General features: G+C 41.4%; 1 protein-coding gene and 2 pseudogenes across 1 annotated transcript in view; 2 read left to right on the top strand and 1 right to left on the bottom strand.

The window, feature by feature from the left end:
• SPOCK2 (SPARC (osteonectin), cwcv and kazal like domains proteoglycan 2) overlaps positions 1-27,026 on the top strand; it is a 288,351-nt gene that overhangs the window by 240,487 nt on the left and 20,838 nt on the right. Inside the window, exon 2 of the mRNA XM_063961459.1 lies at positions 11,017-11,062. Coding sequence (XP_063817529.1) covers positions 11,017-11,062 — 46 coding nt within the window. The remainder of the gene's footprint in view (positions 1-11,016; positions 11,063-27,026) is intronic.
• On the bottom strand, positions 21,988-22,106 carry LOC134889559 (5S ribosomal RNA; annotated as a pseudogene).
• Positions 23,803-23,921, top strand: LOC134889558 (5S ribosomal RNA; annotated as a pseudogene).

Below are 27,026 nucleotides of genomic sequence, written 5' to 3'. Positions count from 1 at the left end.
GCCACCAGTGCCAGATACACATGCCCCCACAGTTCCAGATACATATATGCCCCCAGTTCCAGATACACATTTCCCCACAGTGGCAGATACATATATGCCCCACAGTGCCAGGTACTCATATGCTCCACAGTGCCAGGTACTCATATGCCCCACAGTGCCAGGTACATATATGCTCCACAGTGCCTGGTATATATATGCCCCACAGTGCCAAATACATATATGCCTCACAGTGCCAGATACATATATGTCCACAGTGCCAGATACACATGTCCCCACAGTGCCAGGTACATATATGCCCCACAGTGCCAGGTACATATATGCCCCACAGTGCCAGGTACATATATGCCCCACAGTGCCAGATACATATATGTCCCACAGTGCCAGAGACATATATGCCGCACTGTGCCAGATACACATGCCTCCACAGTGCCAGATATGCCCCCAGTGCCAGAAACACATGTCCCCACAGTTCCAGATATGCTCCCAGTGCCAGATACACATGTCCCCACAGTGCCAGATACACATGTCCCCACAGTGCCAGCTATGCCCCCAGTGCCAGATACACATGCCCCCACAGTGCCAGATATGCTCCCAGTGCCAGATACACATGTCCCCACAGTTCCAGATACACACATGTCCCCCCAGTGCCAGATACACATGTCCCCACAGTTCCAGCTATGCCCCCAGTGTCAGATACAGATGTCCCACAGTGTCAGCTATGACCCAATTGCCAGATACAGATGTCCCACAGTGTCAGCTATGACCCAATTGCCAGATACATATGTCCGCACAGTGCTCGCCCCCCCCCCCCTCCCAAGTGCTGCTCACCGCGCTGCTGCTGTGTATGAGGAGAGGAGTGTGCGCCTCTCCTGCTCCTCACTCTCCGGCGGCGGTGTCTCTCTTCAATTAGGCGCCGGTCCATGAGCCAATCAAAGCTTGCGGTCCGGCAGCCAATCAGGAGCCTTAGTTGCCGGTCCGCGAGCTCTCATTGGCTCACGGGCCGGCACCGTATTGAAGAGAGACACCGCCACCAGAAAAACATGTGTGCCGGGCTGTGTCGGGCAGCGGTGGCCGGGAGCCGACCGATCCGCATGTGGCCGATGAAAGAGCCGCATGCAGCTTAAGAGCCGCGGGTTGGCAACCGCTGCTCTAATACTTTGATAGGTATTTTCAAGCTGCTGCTGTTTGTGATGCTGCTGTATTGCTTCTATCAAGCCTCCTCATGATTTTTGCACTTTTTTATATGCACTTTAATTGTGAATGTACTTGATGCTCATTATATGGATATAAAAGCCTTTTTCTATGGATGTGCTGGTTCCTATTTTCACTGCATCAACATTATATAGACTCATTATATTATATTGTACAACATTATATGTACTCCTTGTTAGATAAATTATTGGTGCTTTAAAAAGAAATAGTTAGGGGTTATTCGGGTTGATGTGACCACAATATTCCTGTGCCCTGTGCGAGGTAGAGGCATTTGCGGGGCGGGTGGAGGCGGCAACGGACCTTTTGCGGGGGCGGCATGGGGAAACGGGCGGGTCGGCCTAGCTGCGGCTGCAGGGGGTCGCCCAACATTGCTGTGACTGCAATACAGTTGTGATCGAATTGCGATCGCAGCCGCGGGCGGGAGTTAGCATGCTGGGCGGCCTTGCGCTGCGATGGATGGCCCCCAGCATGCTACAGAGGGGATTGAAGATTATTTTTAGCAGAATCTGCAATCCATGCTAAATAGGGTCCTTACTCGCCAGAATATGTACCATACTTGAAGGCTATTATATAAGGGCCTAAGGATTCCTTCTGCATACTTATGTTCCTTGACTTCTCTGCTGCTTTTGACACTGTTGATCATCTTTTTTACAGCCTTCAGTTCTCCCCTGGTTCAGTTCCTACCTATTGAACCACTACTCTAGTGTCTCTACCGCTAGCACATCCTCTGTCTGTTGGGATCCTGCAAGGCTCAATTTTGGGCTTCAGCTTTTCTTATCATAGACCACTTCACTTGGGGAACTAATTAGCTAAGTTGGTGTCTAGTGCCACCTCTACGCTGATGACACCCATTTCTTCCTCTCTTCCCCTGACCTCTCCCGTTTTGTGTTTATCTTGTGTAACCAACCGTCTCTCTGCTATTTCTATGCTGCCTAAAGCTCAACATTTCCTTGTCATCTTCTCTCCTCTTACAATCACTTCAAAGCTTCGTCACTGTCACACAAAGCACTATTTCCTTGGTGTGCACGTGGCTATGACCTCACATTCAGTCTATCTCCCAGTCCTGTCAGCGACACTTTGGAAAACTTGTCAAATGCTATTTTCTTACCCAAGATACTGCCAAAACTCATATACATGCACCATATTCTACCTTAACTTCTGCAACCTACTTCTATCTGTCATTATATCCCCGACTTCCTGTGTTCTCCAGAATACAAGCCAAAGACAACCAACACCCTTTCATGTATATGAAATCTCATTTCAAAATACTGTATAATTTGCTCTCTGAGCTGTACATCTGACCAGCACCTTGCCTTGTCTTTAGTAACAACCTTTCACTTGTGCCTAAAAGACTTCTCACATGCTGCTACCAATTTATAGGATTCCCTACCACACCCAACCAATTAAATAGAGGGGTAGACTTATTGGAGGAGATACCAAGCTTTGGAGGGAGATAAAGTGGAGAAGTTGCCCAAAGCAACCAATCAGCTGCTAACTTTTATTTCAAAGACCGTGCTAGATACAGATAAAACTGATTGTTCTGGGCAATTTCTCCACTCAATCTCTGCCCAGAGTTTGATACATCTGCCCCATTATCTGTATGGGAATACCCATCTGTTTGATATTTAGCACTTTGGTCAGCGAGCAAGTGTTAGAGGCACACTATGCTTGATTCAGGTCCCAGTTTAGAAAGACCATTCTTAAAATCCCATTCTCTCCTCTGGTTGATAAACAAGACATTAAACCCTCTTAGCTTTCAAAAGACATTAATACGTGTGTATGACTCTGTTAATGCCAACAGCAAGGAGATATTGGCACTAGCCTCTCTATCAGGGGAAACTCCCAAGGTGTGTTTGATGGTTGAATTTTGCATTTTATTGCAACACAAAAATTAAATTCTTAAGGTCCCTGGCTTCAGGCAACTCAGTAATGTGATTGAACAAATACTAAAGGTGTGCTTACTGCCAATACTAGGGTGTCCATGTCATGGCACTGCTAAGGAAAACACTCCAGAGGCCTGAACCTTAAATATAATTAGGCAAGCAGACAGATGGAGGGTAGCATATAGAGAAGACTGCTTCCAAATGAGCCTGGGCTTTGAACGAAGATCACTTCTCTTTATGCATAAAGATAGTAGTAAAATGAATTGTAATTGTGTGTACATATTATAAAATGATACGGAAAAAAGTATTTTAGATGTTAGATTTGGGAAGGCTAAAAACAATACAATAGGGCTGTTTAGAAGTTGGATTACAAAAAAGGTTGTAGGAGGAGGATTTCAATTAATACACATGGATAGGAATAGGCTGGTAGAATTATTATCACTAAACCACAGTATTAGTCTTTAATTTATATCAGTTTATTATATAGAAAACACATTAGATCATAAACATAATATAAATATGTACTGTATATATATATATTTGTAATAAATTGATATCAACTTAAGTATAATACTGCAGGTGAGATTATTTAATGGAATTTTAGAGTTGGTGATTTAGTTCTGGGTAACTATTGGTGGGGAATTTCTATAAACCCAAGAGAGTTAGGATGTCAAGTTGCACTGAACTAAATGTTAAGAATATTAGTGGGCAACATTACATGCTACTTCACTGAAAGGAAGTACTGCACTGTATGAGAGGAAGAGCTGTATTCTACTAATGTGCGATCTATATATGTAAAGGTGGTTTAGGGCATGTCACTATATATATATATCTTATTTTAAACATTGCGCTTCACGTTATCTATAGAATACTCAAATGTAGATATATATATATATATATATATATATATATATATATATAGGCTGTGAATCTGTCAGAAAAAGTCGGGAGACTTCAACTATGTATAAAAACACACATTTATTTTAAATATACATAAAAAACAAAAAAAACTTGTAAAAAAAATATATTCATAAAAAGCATGTGCTAAAATAGCAGGTGAGCCAATTTAGGACTGATCCCTGAATGTCCACTATATTAACACAGATAGTTGGTATAATCCTTAGTATTTCCAAACTTCATGGATATTAGAACACTGGATGATAAACTGTTACTAATATGTCCTTTTGAGACAATATGAAACAAATGTTGCAAATAGCTGTTTCACTGTATCCACAGAAACGAACAGGTTTACTTTGTATGCCGGTGTCCCGGCTTAAATTATGCACAGTTCATATATAAAAGAGGGAGCATGTGCTGGGATATTTACCACCGTATGAATGTGAACTCTCGCCGTTGCAGCACCTCCGTCACTCTATTCCTGGTGGTGAGGCTATCACCGCCCCAGGTTATGTCGGCGTCAGTGCACAATAAGCTCCGTATGTATGGAGCAATGGGTCCCCGCAGTGTTCTCACACACCGTGGCCGTAGGAATGAATCCCGTCTTATTCCCTTATGCCAGAGACTGTAACCAAGTCTCAAAACATACGCAGCTGTATATTTATTTAACAAATAACGCCGGGAGGGTGGGGTTGGCTTACCACTGGAGAGTAGACCTCTCCTTTTTCTGTTTGGTTATATATATAACTTTAGCAGAGAAGGAACCTAGTGGTATATCAGCACAATTATCTCAGTCCTTTATTATATGTCTCACTAATCATCTGTATTCTTGATGCTTTTATGAGAATAAATGACCCGGGCATGTCTCTTACGATAACAGTGTTAAGATTTACTCTGTGAAGTTCCAGCCCAGTACTTTACAGATAATGCTACTGAAACTGCATTGATGTCACAACTCTTTGGAAGTGTCTCTAAGAGCTTTCTATTTAATTATACCACAGAGGCAGCAAGTTGTAATGATTGTGGTAGGACTTCTGATACAATGATTTAAGCCATGCAGCAGTCGCTGTGTATTCTCCATATGATTCACAGAAATGGTGATCTTTTTAGGTTGATTCTGCCTTGACTGTGGTGATATGAATGGGCTTTCTAAGCATCCGTATACAGTACTGTACAGATCACAGAAATAGATTATGCTAACATAATAGGTGTAGTGTCAAAAATGTGTATATTGTAAAAGAGTCATTCATATGTTGTATTTAGATGTGAAACTATTTTAATGTAAGAGGAATAAAAAACTCTGTGGAGTTAGCTATAGAAATCCATAGTTACCATGTACAGATATGTGATGGGACTTATGGTAAAATACTGTATAGCCACAGTGTTCCAATGGCTCCTAATTATGATCCCCCCCTCCCTGGGGCAGCACAACCCAATCACACCAAAACATCACACTAGTGAGAAGTAGCAAAGTGTTAAAAGGTGTTACATTAATAAGAAGTAGCAGCTGTATGCTATAAGTGTTACATATAAGTAGTAATTAGGGTGCTAAAAAGTGTAAGATTAAGTGTTAAAATACTGATGCCCCAAAGCAGCCCAGCCACACCAACCTAGGGGGCACCATGCCCCCGAATCCACTCCTAATACTGACATATTATATTCATTGCACTGGACTTGAACCTTAGGAATGTTAGGGACCCATCTGCACTGAACCCAATCTTAATACTGACATTATATACAGTTATCCAGGACTTACCATTTATAGCAGAGTCGGCCCTAACCAATATGATGCCCTAGGCAAGATTTTGGCTGGTGCCCCCTAGCACCACCGCTGGTTCTGCCTCTGACCTTGCACCTCTTTCCCAGCACCATTACCTCTCACCCATAGCAGTCCTTGTACCCCCTATATTTTAAATAGGAACAGTTCGCATATTTGACGCACAGCCCAAAAAGGGGCATCTTCTTGCTGGGAAGGGACATGGCCACTCAATAGTAACCCCAATTCCAATTACGCCACACAGTACTACAACTTTATTCACATTTTATCTTGCGATAGTGTCCATAATTCATATTACATCCCACAGTAGTATCACTTTACCTTATAAACGTTACTCCTCACAGCAGAGCCCCTTATTCACATTACATCACACTGAATTGCTCCTTATTCACATTACACCACACCTTATTGCTCTTTATTTACATTAGACGACACAGTAGTGCCCTTTCTATTTGCAACGCCACATAGTAGAGCACCTTATACACATAATGCCACACATTAGTAATGTATTTATACACAATTCCACACAGTAATGCCCCTTACACATATGAGACACATTACTGTCCTTATAAACATAATGCACCTTACACATTATGACAACCTTTATTAATGCCCTTTTACACATAATGTCCCTTACACATATGCCGCACATTATTAATGCCCTTATACACATAATGACACACATAGTGCCCCCTACACATTTGCTGCACATTATTAGTGCCCCTATACATATAATGACACACATACAGTAAGTACCCTGTTACACATATGCCGCACATTATTAATGCCCTTATACACATAATGACACACATAGTGGCCCTTTACACATATGTTGCACATTATTAATGCATTTTTACATGACACACATAATGCTCCTTACACATATTCTGAACACTACAGCACAACCAACCCACTCACATGCACACAGCACTCACACTTCCGCTAACACTGTGACCTCTGCCTCTGCTTGGATACAGATGTGTCCTCACAAATCTTGCATCAATGCTAACGTCGGGCACTTTTTTTTTTATGAAAATGCATCTTATTTGCATTGCTATGTGGCTAGGATGCACAAGCAGCTTCTGCTGATTAAACTGATATGCAGCATGCCAATATACTGTGTGAGACTGTGGCTGTATCTGCATATGAAATGCTACATACAGAATATAGGCATGTTGCATATCATTTTAATCAGCAGAAGCTGATGATGCCCCTAGGTATATCAAATGCCCTAGGCATTTGCCTAGTTTGCCTATGCCTATGGCCGGCTCTGATTTATAGTGCCTATTCAAATATGTAGTCTGCAAATGCAAGGATCCTATGCTAAATTAAAAACACCCAAGAGCAGGTGGGAGGGGTGCTCGTCCATGCTGAAGGAGTCCTCGCCTTTAAGTGTATACACATGTCCACAGTAAAGACTATATGTGGGGGCTACACTACACACCCTAATTCGAAACATACTGGAATAAGAGGTGCTAGCATGCTGTAGTAATAAAGGTGTTAAAACAACAGTTTAGGTGCTAGAAAGTGTATGGGTAACTGTTACAATACTGATGCCCCAAAGCTGCCCGGCCATACCAACCCAGGGGGCGCAAAGCCCCGAACCCAATCCTAATACTCACATATTATATAAATTGTTCTGTCCTTGAACCTTAGGAATATTAGGTACTCATCTGATGAGGTCACATGCCTTGGTAGGTGGTCCCATATTTTTGTCCAAAAATTAAGCTAAGAACCTCATTTTTACTCCATGTTAAATTACAGAGTTTATTATAATTGTTCTGGTTACTAGCATTGGTATTAAGTGCAGAATCATCATTAAATAGATCCAGGCCCTCTGAATAAAAGTCTTTAAAGCTTTAAAGCCAAGTCTGTAGAAACAGTGGCCAACTGACAATAGGATAATAATTACTGGCTGCTTATGTTAAGTGACTCAGAATACGACACTGAAAACCTACAGTAGTTGAACCTGCTTTAGATCCATACAAGCGTTTAATTAAATGCTTATCACTAACTACCATCACTTCAGCAGGCTATAATGAAATAAAGATATTTACTGCCGGACAATCTTTGTAGCAACAGAAATCTGATGTGCTTGTAAAGAAGTTCAGTATATTATCACCATAGTTTACTGTACAGTAACTTTGTTGAATGCAAGTCAGGGGTACTCTAGATGGCTGGAATCCATTGATTACGCAATGACAATTTAGCCAGCTACTCTACAGAAGAGTGCATACTACACTAAAATCTGAGTATCTCCATCTAGAAAACTAGAACAGATGACACTATTATTGCCTCAGTGGATCTACAGTGTCTAAAAACCCTTTGATATTTGTTTTATACATTATATAATAGTTTGTGTTTCTTACCGCAGTTATTTTATATGAATTATTCATGTGATTTCTCATAAACAGATTTTAAATAGTCATGCTATCCTTGTCAAATGTATTCATTCACTAGATGGCCCTTCTTTACACTATTTGTAAATTAATATTGTAAAGGTGTATTTGATACCACAATCTTCTTACAGCAACTACTGTACTATGTGCTGCATACAAAAGTTGTGCTGATCTGCGCTCCTAATTTGTGCAGCTGGCGACCTAGTCGGGTTACACCATACCCGTATAATTACATGTAGAAATAAAAAGGTTTAGGTAGCCTGCGCTAAATACACTCCTTATATGTATACAGTTTATTACGGGTGTATTTAAACAACCCGTATTGTTAGGATATAATATATACCTTCCAATATCATATGGTTTTAATCTATTTTCACCAAAAACTCGAACTAAGTGGATACCATATATAAAATTTTAGATCCGCATAACACTTTCCAGCTAATGGGGAATTTAACCTTTAAATGTACCGCTGATAAAATATAACAAAATCATGAGCCAAATTTACAAACAGAATCCTTCAGCTTGATTCCCCTCTGTGGCTTGCCCCGTGGGCGGACACTTACTTTAGTGTTCTCACCCGCAGTCACAGAAAGGTATCTTTTCCACGGAGCTCACTATATAAGAAGTATGGTTTAAAAGGCAAGCCGAACTTACATTTCACTCCAGTCTCGCGTACTCCAAAAGGTATCTTTAGGACTCGTTTCCTCTTATGAAGTAAACGGAACCATATGGATCTAAAGATAAGAGTTTTTATTGTAACATTAAAATACAATTAAAAGTCCAGGTGCACCTTCCAAGACACTATCAAGATGGTACGGAGAGCACACTTAACCCGGTTCCCGTGCATGCTGCAGTCCACGATCGGTGCCGGGGCAACAGTTGGTAAATGCGGCTCAGGCTGAGGGAGAGGGAGAGCCTGAGCCGCATTTACCAACTGTTGCCCCGGCACCGATCGTGGACTGCAGCTTGCACGAGAACCGGGTTAAGTGTGCTCTCCGTACCATCTTGATAGTGTCTTGGAAGGTGCACCTGGACTTTTAATTGTATTTTAATGTTACAATAAAAACTCTTATCTTTAGATCCATATGGTTCCGTTTACTTCATAAGAGGAACCGAGTCCTAAAGATACCTTTTGGAGTACGCGAGACTGGAGTGAAATGTAAGTTCGGCTTGCCTTTTAAACCATACTTCTTATATAGTGAGCTCCGTGGAAAAGATACCTTTCTGTGACTGCGGGTGAGAACACTAAAGTAAGTGTCCGCCCACGGGGCAAGCCACAGAGGGGAATCAAGCTGAAGGATTCTGTTTGTAAATTTGGCTCATGATTTTGTTATATTTTATCAGCGGTACATTTAAAGGTGAAATGCCCCATTAGCTGGAAAGTGTGATGCGGATCTAAAAGTTTATATATGGTATCCACTTAGTTCGAGTTTTTGGTGAAAATAGATTAAAACCATATGATATTGGAAGGTATATATTATATCCTAACAATACGGGTTGTTTAAATACACCCGTAATAAACTGTATACATATAAGGAGTGTATTTAGCGCAGGCTACCTAAACCTTTTTATTTCTACTGTACTATGTGGTGTTTTTAATGATTAGAAGCTCAGATTGACTACACATTGACAAACAAGCATTGGCAAAACAGAAATGCTTGGTGGTAAAACGAACATATTCAACATGGGATTGGTTACAGGTTTCTGGTTCATCTCCTGCATTTATGAATGTAGGCAAAGGGCCTAATTCAGACCTGATTGCAGCAGCAAATTTATTAGCTAACGGGCAAAACCATGTGCACTGCAGGTGTGGCAGATACAACATTTGCAGAGAGTTAGATTTGGGTGGGTTATATTGTTTCTGTGCAGAGTAAATACTGGCTGCTTTATTTTTACACTGCAATTTAGATTTCAGTTTGAACACACCCCACCCAAATCTAACTATCTCTGCACATGTTATATCTGCCGCCCCCCCTGCACTGCACTGCACATGGTTTTGCCCATTAGCTAACAAATTTGCTTCTGCGATCAGATCTGAATTAGGCCCCAAGTCTGTGCTATGACTTTACCTGCCAAAACACCATGGCTTATGGTGTGGCTAAACACTGCATAAGAGACTTGGGGGGTTGTATCAATCCTTACAGAGAGATCAAGTAGGGTGAGATAAAGGGGCCTATTTACTAAATCTTGGAAAGAGATACAGTGGAGAGAGATAAAGTACCAACCAGCTCCTGTCATTTTTCAAACACAGAGGTTTATTCATGAAGCAGTTGTGGTACTTCAGAGTGGTTGGTACTTATTAAGCCTTGGACACAGTCTATAACATGGCAGTTAGGAGCTGTTTGACTGATATTTTAGCTCTCTCCACTTTATTTCTCCCCAAGGCTTAGTAAGTAGACCCCTAAGTACCAACCACTCAACTCCTAACTGCCATTTTACAGGCTGATTTGTACTTTATTACTTTTGATTCTATCTCCAAGGTTTGATGCATCTCCCCCATAGTGAAACTCATTCAGAGGCCGATAATGTGAAGCTGGAAGCTGCTGCGCTTCTTGTCAATGATGCATTGTGGGTGTGGTGCTGCAATATGTGGCCACATCCCAGTCTGACAAGTTGCTGCTCTGCACTCTCCCACTTCTTTCCCTGGAGGGTTAGGAGTGTGGTGCTTAAGGCAGTGGCAGCAAGGGCGACCACAGACCTGTGTGAACATTTAAAAATTTGACTTTTTCGGAGACAAATGATATTTTACCGTCCAGGCTAAAGCAATGAGTCTCGACAAACATAAAGTGTGTCATCATTATTTTGTTAATGCTAAATTTTGTAATTTATATTCTTCTCTTCTCAATAGGATGACTACATCAAGAGTTGGGAGGACAATCAGCCGGGAGATGAAGGTAATATATATAGCACTCATTTAAACGTATCGGAAAGTATTTTATTTCTGCAGTCCTTGTTGTAAACGAAAACAGGAACGTCTCTGCTAACCCCATACAGCTTTGGTGCTATGTCGTGTCAGTAGCATTGAGTTCTCTGAGATTGTATACTAATCACTTGTATTGTGGACAGGATTAGTGGGACATAGCTACAAAGCCATTAGCAATTAGCAGGTAGGAGTGGCTGAGGTACTGTAGAAACAGTATAAAAATATAAAGACCGTAAATTGCAAAGTGTGTCAACCAAAGTTAGCTACAGTTCAGGTCACTATCCATTTACGTCTCAGTCACCTCTACCAGAGCTGGATGAACAACAGGGCAGTTAACATGGGGCCCTCCCACACATATCTCCATTTCCACAACACCCTAAAGGGGGTTCATGTACTAAGGGGAGATAAGGGGAATAAATGAAATAGGTTGTACATAGCTTTTTTATATGTACTAAATGCTTTTCCCTGGCTTCTGCCTTCTAGTGCTCATAGCATCCTGGATTATAGTGCATTTATAGGATAGGATTATAGTGCTTCTTTATAAGCGTTAACTCTACTCGGTCCGGCTTTTTAGTACATAACGATAACAGACGAAGCAGGAGCGGCTTTAAGTGGAGTCTTAGTACATGGAGCCCTAAGTTTCTTTACAGTATGGATACAGCAACATCTCATCGCAATTGACACAATTATGCAAATGATAGGAGATTTGGTAATATGTAATTATGGGGTCTATTTACTAAGCCTTGGATGAAGATAATGTGGACGGAGATAAAGTACCAGCCTGTGACATGGGAGTTAGGAGTTGATTGGTCGTTACTTTATCGCAGAGCCGGCCCTAGGCATAGGTAAACTAGGCAAATGCCTAGGGCATTTGGTATGCCTAGGGGCATCAGCAGCTTCTGCTGATTAAAATGATATGCAGCATGCCTATATTCTGTGTGTAGCATTTCATATGCAGATACAGCCACAGTCTCACACAGTATATAGGCATGCTGCATATCATTTTACTCAGCAGAAGCTGCTTGTGCATCCTAGCCACATAGCAATGCAAATAAGATGCATTTTCATCAAGAAAAGTCACCCGACGTTAGCATTGAGACAAGATTTATGAGGACACATCTGTATCCAAGTAGAGGCAGAGTTCACAGTGTTAGCGGCTGTGTGAGTGTTGTGTGTGAGTGGGTTGGTTGTGCAGTAGTGTTCGGATTATGTGTAAGGGGCATTATGTGTGTCATGTGTACAAATGCATTAATAATGAGCAGCAAATGTGTAAAGGGCCCTATGTGTGTCATTATGTGTATAAGGGCATTAATAATATGCGTCATATGTGTAAGGGACATTATGTGTGTCATTATGTGTATAAGGGCATTAATAAAGTGCAGCATATGTGTAAAGGACATTATGTGTATAAGGGCATTAATAAAGGTTGTCATAATGTGTAAGGCGCATTATATTTATAAGGACATTAATAATGTGTGTCATATGTGTAAGGGGCATAACTGTGTGGTATTATGTGTATAAATACATTACTAATGTGTGGCATTATGTGTATAAGGTGCTCTACTGTATGGCGTAATGTATAAAAAGGGCACTACTGTGTGGTCTAATGTGAATGAAGAGCAATTCGGTGTGGTGTAATGTGAATAAGGGGCACTACTGTGTAATGCATATAAGGTATAGTGGTACTACTGTGTGATATAATGTGAATTAGGGACACTATCACATGATAAAATGTGAATAAAGTTGTAGTACTGTTTGGCGTAATTTGAATTAGGGGTTCTATTGTGTGGCCATGCCCCTTGCCAGCAAAAACACACCCCTTTTTGGGCTGTGCGTCGACTGTTCTTATTTAAAATATAGGGGGTAGGAAACACAAAATAAAGACTGCTATGGGTGATGATGCTGGGAAAGGGGTGCACTGTCAGAGGCAGAACTAGCGGTGGTGCTAGGGGGCACTAGCCAAAATCTTGCTTAGGGCATCACATTGGTTAAGGCCGGCTCTGCTTTATCGCCATCCAAGGTTTAGTAAATAGACCCCTAGATCTGCAAATAATGAATATCTGCATACAAGCCTTGGGATATATACAAAAAAGACGCTACACAGCTTGGCACAGCTCACTCGCACCAGGCGTCTCACACCGCATGGTGTATTGAGCTAGGTGTATGTTACTCTGAGTTGTACATAGAAAAACAGATAATACCACTAGGCAGTTCAGACTGCTAATAGTAAATTAGGATTAATGGGAATAGTCCACTTTTGTGTTCTTTTTTTTGTATACAATAAAATATTATCCTGTTCACGGGGAAGCATATGCTGTAGACATGCCCACCTTGGTCTTATACATGCCCACCTTGACCTCAGCATCATTGGGCTAGCATCACCATACTTGAATTATACTGGGCAAAAAGCATTTCAAACCTACTGAGCATAGTTTGATCATCTGACGCTCAGGGATTTATGTAGAGCGTGCATGCCAAGTAGACAGCAGACATCTACTTTGGATACATGTTGCATCATCTCTACCAGAAAACTTAATTACTGTAGTAAAATAATCTAGTGATATTACCTTTAGAACCCAATTCAAGCTTCTCATACTCACAAAGCCCTCACCCATCACTCCTATTTACATCTCTGACCATATCTCCCTTGCACGGCCTCTTGACAAATGAATGCTGCCTCTCCTGCCAACTGATTGCTTCCTCCCACTCCCGCCTCCAAGATTTTGACTTTCCCCATCAGACTATTTACACCACCTGCATTTGCACTGATTGGCTGCCTTTGTATGAGGTAAAAGCTGCAGTAATGTCTGCTGGCAGCGCTGGGTAGGCAGAGTGTATACTTCATGCTCACCCCCCCCCTCCTGGTCTTCTGAAGTGTTGAAGAGGGACTTCCGGGTATCAGAGCCGGCTGATAACGCTGAGCACACAGACGTAATTTAAGTTAGCGCCGATGGGTGAACACACACACACACACTCTCTCTACCTCTCTCTGTACACCCTGTGGGTGGAAGGGGGAGAGCAATGATGATGAGTAGGAATGGGGTATAGGTATAGGGGCTCTACCTGGCATAATGTGTAGGGGCTCTATTTGCCATAATGCATATAAGGGGCTTTTCTGTGGCATAACATGTATAATGGCCTCTACTGTGGCGTAACGTGTATAAGGGGTACTACTGTGGTGTAACTTGTATAAAGGGCTCTACTGTGGTGTAACGTGTATAAGGGGCTCTACTATGGTGTATTGTGTATAAGGGGCTCTACTGTGCTGTAAGGGGTACTTGTATAAAACCACGCTACTTAATTTTTGAGGCATGCCTTCGGCTTACACTGTCACTATTTTATATATGGGGGGAGAGGGGACACCAATTCTCTTTCTGGCACAGGGCACCAAATTGTCTAGTTACGGCACTGACACGCATTTTTTTTCCTGTAAATATTCATTATGGGTCAAGTCGTGTTGCCATGTTCAGCCAAGACAAAATGAAATACAGAATTTGCTAGTAAAACAGTGTTCTGTGGTAAAACCTAAATGACAGAATACTTAAATAGCTCCTATTGCCCATATACTTTACAGTGGTAACAATCAATTTTAGTATGATATAATATTCATGTGACCATGTATGGGTTACTGCAGTGCAATAACTGAGGATTGTGTAAGGTGCTACATTTATCTCTAAGGATTGTCCAAGCTATATGCAGTTCTGTGAGTTATAGTAATACGCTTGATTACTGCAATCTGTAGATGAAGGACTTTTAGCAGTACCTAGAATCTCCTGTAATTAATCTGGGGGTCGAGCTTTTAGCTATGCAGCTCTGACTCTTTGGAACTCACTTCCCCACACAGTTCCCTTTAGTACCTCCATGCTTTCTGTATTTTATGAAAAGCTTTTGTGTACTTTATTGTTTCTGTACTGTATTACGTTCATTCTATCTGTTAAGCACTTTGAGTACTATTGGAGAAAGAGCACTTGATAAATAAAATTATTATTATTATTATTATACCGCTGCAATAACCTGGGTCATGGCTTGATGTAAAAGGGTCCCGGAAAAACAATGGGGCAATGTAAACGGGTGACCTGGGTCCTGTTACAAGCCTATGGAGAGCCGGTTTAACAGCGCTTGGAGATGAAGTCATCTCCAAGCGCCGGCAAAGGGAAGCGTCATCATTAAGCCAGGTCCAGCTAGTAGTGAAAATGGGGTTTGAAGCCACTTGATACCTGTGTTCAAGACCCAGAGTGGACCTGAGTTATTTGTGTAAATGGGATATTATTTAGTATTTACACTGAGCATATGAATGATGTAGTGGTTATGACACTGTCATATACTGGATCCACACCTTTATTTTGCCAGTGCTAGCCTCTTTGGCAACGGGAAGTCCACTAACTTCACACCCTAGTATACTCTGAGCATGGATTCCACTCAGTTTTCATCACCTGGGATCTGCTGCAGCATCTTATAGAAAGGGCTGATAGATAAACAAGAAAATCTCTTCTAATGATTCCCAAAGATACTGTATCGGTTGTTCTGGGTCTTGCTCGGCTGAATCTTAATTCTTAATCGGCAATCTGCCTAGGACATATCCTGTGGGCCAGTTGCTGTTATCAGTACCTCCAAAGAGTTACTCCTCACACCTGTCTGCTTTCTCTGAAATCCAAATGTCTTCTGTCTGCACAGAATGCATCTTACGCTGACATCTTTAGTATCAAAAAACGATAAGGAGCTATCTCCCCCATAGAGAGTGAGATTGTTCAATTGAACTTGAGCCTCCTTGCAGATCTCTGTATCCTCTATTTCGATCCAAGACCCAACTAGTGGGTCTTGGATCCTCAGTGTCTTTCTCTGAAAGCTAGCGTCCTAGTGGCGCTTATACTCTTAGTCACATTAAAAGAGGGGACACCAGGGGTGGGCCATTACAAGCAAATCTTCATTCCTTTTTGATAATTTAATGCATCCGATCCCTCCCAGAGTTTTCCTTTTCATTATATATTTAAATGATATTCAATTTTTTTTATTCACAGGACATTGAGAGTCACATAGAACATTGGGGGTAATTCCAAGTTGATCGCAGCAGGAAATTTTTTAGCAATTGTGCAAAACCATGTGCACTGCAGGGGAGGCAGATATAACATGTGCAGAGAGCGTTAGATTCGGGTGGGTTATTTTGTTTCTGTGCAGGATAAATACTGGCTGCTTTATTTTTACACTGCAATTTAGATTGCAGATTGAACACACCCCACCCAAATCTAACTCTCTCTGCACATGTTAAATCTGCCCCCCCTGCACTGCACATGGGCCCTCATTCCGAGTTGTTCGCTCGCAAAGCGATTTTAGCAGAGTTGCTCACGCTAAGCCGCCGCCTACTGGGAGTGAATCTTAGCATCTTAAAAATGCGAACGATGTATTCGCAATATTGCGATTACACACCTCGTAGCAGTTTCTGAGTAGCTTCAGACTTACTCGGCATCTGCGATCAGTTCAGTGCTTGTCGTTCCTGGTTTGACGTCACAAACACACCCAGCGTTCGCCCAGACACTCCTCCGTTTCTCCGGCCACTCCTGCGTTTTTTCCGGAAACGGTAGCGTTTTTTGCCACACGCCCATAAAACGGCCTGTTTCCGCCCAGTAACACCCATTTCCTGTCAATCACATTACGATCGCCAGAACGATGAAAAAGCCGTGAGTAAAATTACTAAGTACATAGCAAATTTACTTGGCGCAGTCGCAGTGCGAACATTGCGCATTAAGCGGAAAATCGCTGCGATGCGAAGATTTTTACCGAGCGAACAACTCGGAATGAGGGCCATGGTTTTGCCCAACTGCTAAAAAATTTCCTGCTGCGGTCAACTTGGAATTACCCCCCTTGTAAGGAATTTCTAACAACAGCATTACTGCAGCTTGAAAATTTATCTTTTAGAACTGTCCCAACATTTTCTGCATCATTTCTTTATTCAGTCTTCAAACGGATCCACACAAGCAAAGAGGGTTCTTGGTCAAGTTCTTTCTAGGGGTTTTTCCAACAATATCCCTAGTTCTTTGGACATCGGGGGTCATTCTGACCCGTTCGCTTGCTGCTGCTTTTCACAGCCGAGCGAAAGGGTCTCTACTGCGCATGCGCCGGTGCCGTAGTGAGCTGGCGCATGCCATACGGCATAAGGCCGTGGCAGGGCTGCGATTGCCTCTGCCTGATTGACAGGCAGAGGCGGTTAATGGCCGGGAGGGGGCGAAATGGCTGCGCTTGGCCGCCGTTTCATAGGCGCGGTCCAGCCAACGCAGGCGTGGCCGGATCGAACGGGGGGTGGGTCGCAGCGGCTGCACGACGCCACACGCAGCCACTGTGGCCAGCGGCAGCGACAAACAACTCCCGGCTAGCCGCAGGAGCTGCGCTGGCCGGGAGCTACTCCTGAAATACAAAAGCATCGCCGCTGTGCGATGCTTTTGTATTTGTGTGGGGGGGCGGCACTGACATGCGGGGCGGACTAGCCCTGTGCTGGGCGTCCCCCCGCATGTCAGGGAAGATGATCATAGCTCAACTCTGAAAGACCCCCATCATTACATGTTTATCCGTTATGGAAGCTTTTACCTGTGCTCCCATATTAAAGCATTTCTTGTCCTTTCATTTAAATCAGTGTCCTTTCACAGACAGACCTCCCTCAAGGAAACGTAATCCCATTTCATGTAGATTCTCTTCTGCAAATGACAACCTCCTTTTGGGCCTCTCCTATTATCTCTGATATCAGACAAACACTGGACGTACAGTATCTTTGATATACTTTATTACCAAACTTCTCGTGTTCCAAAGCTGCTCACTTCATTTTGCTAAAGTTGCTAAAGCCTTAATTCTGAAGCTACATTGGCTTCGCTATTCATTAAGGACATTTTCTGTTTTTTGTTTCTCACTGATGGGTCAGATTGTGGCCAAATTCTGGTGAGTGTAGAGAAAGAATTTTGTTAATGTTCTAATTTCTGGACAGTTTAACACCAATCTAATGGGCATCTAAGCAGAATGAATGAAGAACTAGAGAGGTTTCTGATGTATATTATCGCTGACCAATGATCTGTTGACCTAAGCAGAATTTGCTCATAACATTTCTCACAAATTAAGTTCCATGTCTCCTTTTATTTGATATGGATGGTTGTAATCCTCATCTCCCTAGTTTGTCAACCATCTCTTCTTCAAAAGTGCCAGCAGATGATCCTCTGATATGTGACCACAAGTCAGTGAGAACTTATAAAAAATGTCTCTACACTACAAAGCCACTTGGTTCTCAGATTGGTTCCTGATGATAAAGTTAGACTTTCTAATCTCAGGATTCCATTCAAGGTTGTGGAATTTGTCAATCCTGTGGCCTCTAGGTTAGCACTTCCAGCTGTCTAAATGTTTTTGTTTTGTTGAAGCCTTTGCTCATTAAACAGGACGTTAATTGTTCTGGGAGTAATGTTGTTTCCCATAAAGATTCAGTTGAATGTAATGATTCATGTGATTATACTTGTTAAAGTAGATTTAATTATAGTAAGTGGTGGATATCATGTAGAAAATACAGAGGTCAGGTGCATGTCTGTAGCTACTACTCAGAGGGATAGGGGGTGCAAGGTAAAGATTGTTTAAATCAGTGATTCAAGGTGGAGTGATAGATCTTGGTGTACCTGTCATTACTATTTATGCTTCTGCTAGCAATACTGAGACAGTGCAGGGAACTGTTTGTTAGAAAAACAGCTTCGGCAGGCAGCATCATAGAATTTGACGGCAGATAAGAACCACTTGGCCCATCTAGTCTGCATCCTCAGTGTCTTTCTCTGAAAGCTAGCCTGTTCATAATGCGGAGGAAGAAAAGATGCATCACAATAGATAATAGGAGGAAAGGTTGGAATTTGTTATTTGTGGAGTTTGAAAGGTTCAAAGAAACTATTTGCAACCTAGTAGCAGAGGACCAGTGGTTCTTAGTGAGTACTGCAGACATTTCATTTGTTGTTTCTTAAATTAAAGTGAATGGTCTAAACAAATGATAAATCCCACCTGCTCCTTCCAAGGTGATGAAAAGTGAATTGCTGACAGTAACAGGTTGAGGAAACGTTTACGGTTTACAATTCTTTGCATACAATGCTCCAGGTTAATAAGTAAATAAATAAGCTCGCTCAATGGATTTTAACCATTTCAACTGATGCTTTAGATCTTGTATCTATTACTGAGCTATGGTAGAATGATAGTCATGACTTAGACATTCTCAGTTATAACCTGTTTAGGAAGAACTTTGCAGAGTTGTGCTTTGTAAGAATGATAAATGCAAGTCTTGATTGGAGTGTTCAGGTAACTTAATACTAATGAGAATTTTGTTTGTGTATATGAACAATATACTGTATTGACAATAGGACAAAAAGAAGAATCAGATCAGGCATGTCCAACCTGCGGCTGAGATGTGTAGTTTCTCAACAGCTGGAGGGCCGCAGGTTGGACAGGCCTGAATTAGATAATTAAAAGAGCAAATTCTGGAGATGTTAGGGAAAAGTGAGGTGATTTCTTAATGTCTGATCCTAGTGCCTCAGCCAGGAGTAATACTGTACATTCTAGATTACTTGTGTGGGGAATCTCTCTGAATTAGTCAGGGGACCAAACCCATAGACGCAATCTTACAGTTAGTTCATACAAATGCTTAGAAAGCATTAAAAACATGAAACACACAAAAATATATACAAGTCTCTCAAAATAACACAAATAAGGGCAGCTATATGAACTTAATTGTTTCTTGCCACATAATTCTATGTTTCATGTGAATGCAACCTAACAAGTTAATAAGAATCAGTGATCTCATTAAAGTATGTCATAGGCATGACCATTATTCATACATCAAGCTTCAGTGGTGTCACAGTTTCCCAGTGAGGCTCTAGTCTCCTGAATATTACATATCTGAAATATTCCAAATTTGAGGGCTCTGTCCTGCCAAGCTAGCCATAAATTAGATGTTAGAGAAGTACAGTATGTCCCAGTCACCATTGTTAACATAGTAAAATAGTAACTTAGTTAATATGGTTGAAAAAAGACAAGTTGTCCATCAAGTTCAACCTTTATTTAAATCCTATACTATTCTGTAAAACCAGATATACCCGTAGTTATGCAATAAAATCTTTTTAAATGCCATATCCTTGGATATTTATTTCAATTAGAAATTTATCCAACCCATTCTTAAATTTAATGACTGAGTCCACCATTACGACCTTCTTTGTTAAAGAATTCCTGATCTTTACTGGCCTTACTATGAAGAACTCCTTCCTTCTTTGGGTATGACATTTTCCCTCCTCTAACCTTAGAGGGTGTCCGCGTGTCCTTTGTAGAGATCTCTTAATAAACAAATCTCCTGATAGCTCCATGTATTGTCCATATATATATGTCCACATATATATATATATATATATACATATATTATTAATGTCTCCTCTTAGACGCCTTTATTCAAGTGCAAACATATTTAACTTGGCAAGCCTTTCCCCGTATTCCAGTGCCTCAACCCCTTTATAAAATTTGTAGGTCGTCTTCTGTATGGACTATGTATCCTTGACTGAGTTAATTACCCTACATAGTTTGGTATCATCTGCAAAAGTTGATACCGTGCTTTCTTTGCCTATTCCTAGGTCATTAATAAATATATTGAACAGTAGTGTCCCGAGTACTGACTCTTGCGGTATTCCACTAAATACAGTGGCCCAGTTGGAGAACATCCCATTAATCACAACTCCCTGTTATCTAGCCAGTTACTTACCCAAGTACAAATGATGTTTCCTAGGCCGAGCTCTCTTTGTTTGAAAATCAGCCTCTTGTGAGGCACTGTGTCGAAGGCTTTTGCAAAACCTAAATATACCACATCTACAGCGTTACCCTGGTCAAGATTGCCGCTCACTTGCGTTAGTTTGGCATGACCTGTCCCTCATGAAACCATGCTGGTTCCTATTAATAACATTGGAGCTATCCAAGTACTCCTGTATGCTATCCTTTAATATTCTTACAATATTTTCCCCACAATTGATGTCAAACTAACCGGCCTATAGTTACCAGGATGAGTTTTGCTACCCTTTTTAAATATTGGGATTACCTCTGCTATATGCCAGTCCTTTGGTATTGTGCCTGTTTTAATTGAATTTTAGAAAATCAAATATAAAGGCCTTGCTAGTTCTGAGTTAACAACAAAACACAGGGCGATCAGGCACAGGTCACATAGGGTATGATAATATTGATATTAATGAAAGGAACCAAAATTGGACAATAAATTACCCTAATAAAGGGGTAGGAGAGGAATATAAACAATTTTCTCCTATTGTATGCTGTCCTAGTTTGTGGTGAGCCCAGAGCCAGAAAGTACACAGACTAGCTATGGGAGAGAAAGAAAGCTCTTGTGTGGGCGCACTCTTGTACTAAAGAAAATAGATTTTCAGTATTATATGGTAGAAAATGTTAAAACATAACTTTTATTGATGATAATAATAAACCATAGTTGCCCATCCAAAGATCCATAGGAAAATAAAGAATTTTGAAGATTGTTAAAATGTTCTGGTCTTTTTTATTTCAAAGAATATTTGGAAAGGTTGTAGACACTGAGTTGTCATACCCCCATTTCCCCTGACCAGTACAGAATTTCTGTATTAATGGAACCGAGTGGTAGTAAGTCAAGATATTATAGGAATATCCAATTATGATCACTCAGTTTGAGCTACATAGTGAACAGTGGTCACCAAATAATAATCACACACCTGAATTAAAGACAAAATACCGTATTTACGGACAAAATTGAGGCACTGAACTGCAAATAAGCATGGGATAACTGGATAGGATAGTAAGGAGTGGTTGATAGAATTAGTGGTGATACTGCTGTTGGTGTCTCTTCTCACATAGAGAGGGAAATTCATTCCTGCTCTACAACACCAGGTATTCCCAGGTAGTCTCCTCTCCTGGTACTAACCCAGCCCAACGTTGTTTAGCTTCCAAGATCAGACGAGATCGGGCGCTGGCAGCGTGGTATGGTAGTAGAGGATTATGTGATCTGTACACCAATGAGAGTGCACCTATATAAGAAATTATGAAAGTAAAGAATAATAGGAATAAATTATAGGAAAGAAGAGGTGAATAAGTTAAAGTTGGTGAAAATATGTGGATCTGCTTTCCACGTTAGGCACGGTTCTACAGTACTCCCCAAAGTAACACTGTGCTCCGTGGATCATGGATGAGAGTCCACGAAAACCTGTGTGGTAGAGTGGTTGCCAAAAATAGATAGAACAGCCTGCCTGTGATTTCTGATGGTATGAGAAAATCACTGAGATGCTACAGACCATATAGAACACCAGTGTCCTACCCCTATTGGGGTTTGGGCTATGAAACTGTATCTAGCAACGTTTTTTTCACGCAGAAAAGATATTGTTCAGGAAAAGGACCCTGAATTGCCATGCATAGATGCAGAATATTATTTTTGAGCAGCAGCATTCATCCTGTAAACATATTCTCTTATTAACAGGAAGATAATGCATAAATCACAATAAGTTGATGCAGAATGTAGTTATGAGCAGTGGTATTAAACTTGTGAATCAGCACTGCAGCAAACAAAATTGTTTATACATATTTCTCTGCATATCCTATGTGAGCCCAAATCTGGTCAAAAATATGAATGCACAACTAATGCCTCTGTTGCACATAGATTAACATATATACAGATTGTATATAGTCCTGACACTGAGAAACATAAAGTAATAGAAATCATAGAGATGCTAATCTGCAAGATGATATCCTGGTTTCAATTGAGGATATAATACCAGCCCATATCAGAGAGCAAAAATCCACACAGAATAAATCACTTTGATATGCAAAAAATGCAGAGATAATTAAATATATCTATAGCTGTAATGTGGCTATTTGTGGGACGCATCCACACAATAGATAGGGCTTACGGATCCTCAAACCAGATAGACAGGTCAGAATTTCGTCAGGTGAGAAGAGATGGTGCCATGAGAGTGTTTAGAGAACGGACCCCCCTGTGGAAAACGCGTTTCACCCCTATGGGCTTGTACACTTCCGGATCCGGTGCAACAGAGGCATTAGTTGTGCATTCATATTTTTGACCAGATTTGGGCTCACATAGGATATGCAGAGAAATATGTATAAACAATTTTGTTTGCTGCAGTGCTGATTCACAAGTTTAACACCACTGCCCATAACTACATTCTGCATCAACTTATTGTGATTTATGCATTATCTTCCTGTTAATAAGAGAATATGTTTACAGGATGAATGCTGCTGCTCAAAAATAATATTCTGTATCTATGCATGGCAATTCAGGGTCCTTTTCCTGAACAATATCTTTTCTGCGTGAAAAAAACGTCGCTAGATACAGTTTCATAGCCCAAACCCCAATAGGGGTAGGACACTGGTGTTCTATATGGTCTGTAGCATCTCTGTGATTTTCTCATGCCATCAGAAATCACAGCCAGGCTGTTCTATCTATTTTTGGCAACCACTCTGCCACACAGGTTTTCGTGGACTCTCATCCATGATCCACGGAGCACAGTGCTACTTTGGGGAGTACTGTAGAACCGTGCCTAACGTGGAAAGCAGATCCACATATTTTCACCCACTTTACTTATTCACCTCTTCTTTACTATAATTTATTCCTATTATTCTTTACTTTCATAATTTCTTATATAGGTGCACTCTCATTGGTGTACAGATCACATAATCCTCTACTACCATACCACGCTGCCAGCGCCCGATCTCGTCTGATCTTGGAAGCTAAACAACGTTGGGCTGGGTTAGTACCAGGAGAGGAGACTACCTGGGAATACCTGGTGTTGTAGAGCAGGAATTAATTTCCCTCTCTATGTGAGAAGAGACACCAACAGCAGTATCACCACTAATTCTATCAACAACTCCTTACTATCATATCCAGTTATCCCATGCTTATTTGCAGTTCAGTGCCTCAATTTTATCCGTAAATACGGTATTTTGTCTTTAATTCAGGTGTGTGATTATTATTTGGTGACCACTGTTCACTATGTAGCTCAAACTGAGTGATCATAATTGGATATGCCTATAATATCTTGACTTACTACCCCTCGGTTCCATTAATACAGAAATTCTGTACTGGTCAGGGGAAATGGGGGTATGACAACTCAGTGTCTACAACCTTTCCAAATATTCTTTGAAATAAAGAGACCAGAACATTTTAACAATCTTCAAAACTCTTTATTTTCCTATGGATCTTTGGATGGGCAACTATGGTTTATTATTATTATCAATAAAAGTTATGTTTTAACATTTTCTACCCTATAGTTCTGAGTTAAGCTCCATAAGAACCATTGGGTGAAGTCCATCTGGAACAGGAGATTTATTAATCTTAATTTTGTTTAGTCGCTCACGGACTACTTCCTCACTAAAATAAGTGCTAAGCAACGGTATATTATCAATACTTGTGTTATTTACTACTTCCAACATCTGATCATCTATAAACACTGATGAAAAAAATCTGTTTAATGTTTCTGCTTTTAGGTTGTCATCATTTATCAATACTCCCAACTCTCCTTTAATGGTCCTATATTATCCCTTTACCATTTATATACTTAATATACTTTAAAAAAACTTTTTGGGGTTTGTCCGTAGCAGAGCAGCAATAAACACATTCCATGTGTACCTGCTACTGTGTTGTTGACATTGAAAACTGGTTGAAAGGGAACTAACGGATATAAGAGTCAGCAGCCACGGTGTGAGCTCCTGTCTAAATTCATTGAGCCAAAATGTTGGGAGGTATGATGTTGGTACTGCTTAAAAACTGTCTGCCGCATTGGAATTAATTAACAAAACACATAGAGAGACCATACTGTAGGATCAAATGAGATAGTTTAGTTTGGCACAATATGGAGAGCAATCAGTAAAGTAGAGGTAGACCACACAAGTTCTTTCAGGCTTCCCAAGTATATGTTGCATGCGATTGTCCAGATTGATTTTTTATATTACTTGAATACTGTAAATAACTTTTAAATAAATGTAGTCTCTCGAAACAGGATTGAAATCGCTGCAGTTTCAGGCATGATGATGAGGACAAAAAGACAGGCATTATCTAATGGGCAAATTAGAAATTCACAGCATGAGGGATCCAGATCTAGAGAAGGGCAGCTAGCAAAGAGACAGTGGTGGTGTGTAGACAGTGTATTTCATCTGATTGCTCAGCCCCTACTAAACTAACACAGCTCTAGCAGGCTCCAAACTCAATTTCATTTTGATGGGGCTGTTTCAGAAGATGATTAGAGTCACGATTTCTTATATACAGTAAATTAGCAACTGAGCCTCGCTATTCTCACTTAGTTCTGTGTACTTTAAATCCAAATTTATGTTATATATCAATGACAGCTTTGGTGTCATTTTAAATTGCTTTTGTCATATTTAATTAGCATTTTTTATTGAACAGTGTATTACAAAAATATACTGTGCTGTTTTTCCCCAAAATACTTTCATATATCATAAGTAATTGAGTAATTTATTGTTATATTAATATTTATTATTAATCATTTACTTAGTGATGTAGGTATAATAAAAAATTCACTGCAGTAAACATTATGACCAATAGATGGTCTACAAAGGCAGCCTTTAATTCATAGTTACATGGTATGTTTCAGGGTCATGAGGTAACAGAACACGCTTTAGACTTACAGTAGATTTATCAAGAAACAGCTCGTAGTGTAGCAGTGCCGTAACTAGACATTTTAGCACTGTGTTCAAGAAACGGCATTGGCGCCCCCCTCCCTCCCCCATGTAGAAAACAGGGCTTCATGAGAAAGGGGCGTGGCCACAAAATAATACCAGTTCCTATTATGCCGTACAGAAGTCTCCATTATTCAAATCATGCCGCACTGTAGCGCCACTCACACAGATTTCACCAGGTAGAGCCTCTTTTACACATTACGCCAGGTAGAATATCCTTTTACACAGTACTGCAGGCAGAGTCCCCTTTTACACAGTACGGCAGACAGGGTCCCTTTTTATACAGTACGGCAGGCAGAGTCCCCTTTTTTTACACATTACGGCAGCAGAGTTCCCCTTTATACACATTACAGCAGGTAGAGTCCTCCTTTTACACATTACGGCTGCAGAGTCCCCCTTTTACACATTACGGCTGCAGAGTCCCCCTTTTACACATTATGGTGGCAGAGTTCCCCTTTATACACATTACGACAGGCAGAGTCACCCTTTTTTGCACATTACAGCAGGAGAGTCCCTCTTTTTGCACATTAGGCCTTTAATTCATAGTTACATGGTATTTTTCAGGGTCAGAACATGCTTTAAGCCAGGGGTGGGGAACCTCCGGCCCGTGAAGCCGTTTGCTCCGGCCCACCCGTGTCTCTCAGTGAGACATGCTGCTGCTCAGTCCGCCGGCAGCGTGTCTCAGCTTTCAGGACAGGGACTCAGGAGGAGAGCCCGGCTATTGTCGGGTGGCGGCGTGTAGGACTTGAAGCCAGCCGCCGGTTCGTGAGACAATCAGAGCTCGCGGACCGGCAGCCAATCAGGAGCCGCGGCTGCCGGTCCGCGAGCTCTGTTTGGCTCTCGAACCGGCAGCTGGTTTCAAGTCCTACACGCCGCCACCCAACATAGCCGCGCTCTCCTCCGTGTCCCGCCAAAAGAAACAGCAAGCAGCGGTAAGCAGCACGGGGGGGGGGGCATTTGTATACCTGGCACTGTGGGGGGCATCTGTATACATGGCACTGTGGGGACATCTGTATACCTGGCACTGTGAGGGCATTTGTATACCTGGCACTGTGGGGGCATTTGTATACCTGGCACTGTGGGGGGGCATCTGTATACCTGGCACTGTGGGGGGCATCTGTATACCTGGCACTGTGGGGGCATCTGTATACCTGGCACTGTGGGGGCATCTGTATACCTGGCACTGTGAGGGGCATTTGTATACCTGG

The sequence above is a fragment of the Pseudophryne corroboree genome, chromosome 3 (assembly GCF_028390025.1).
Source record: "Pseudophryne corroboree isolate aPseCor3 chromosome 3, aPseCor3.hap2, whole genome shotgun sequence".
NCBI classification, from domain to species: domain Eukaryota; kingdom Metazoa; phylum Chordata; class Amphibia; order Anura; family Myobatrachidae; genus Pseudophryne; species Pseudophryne corroboree.
The sequence above is the reverse complement of the archived record's forward strand: the minus strand, read 5'-3'. Positions and strand labels throughout refer to the sequence as shown.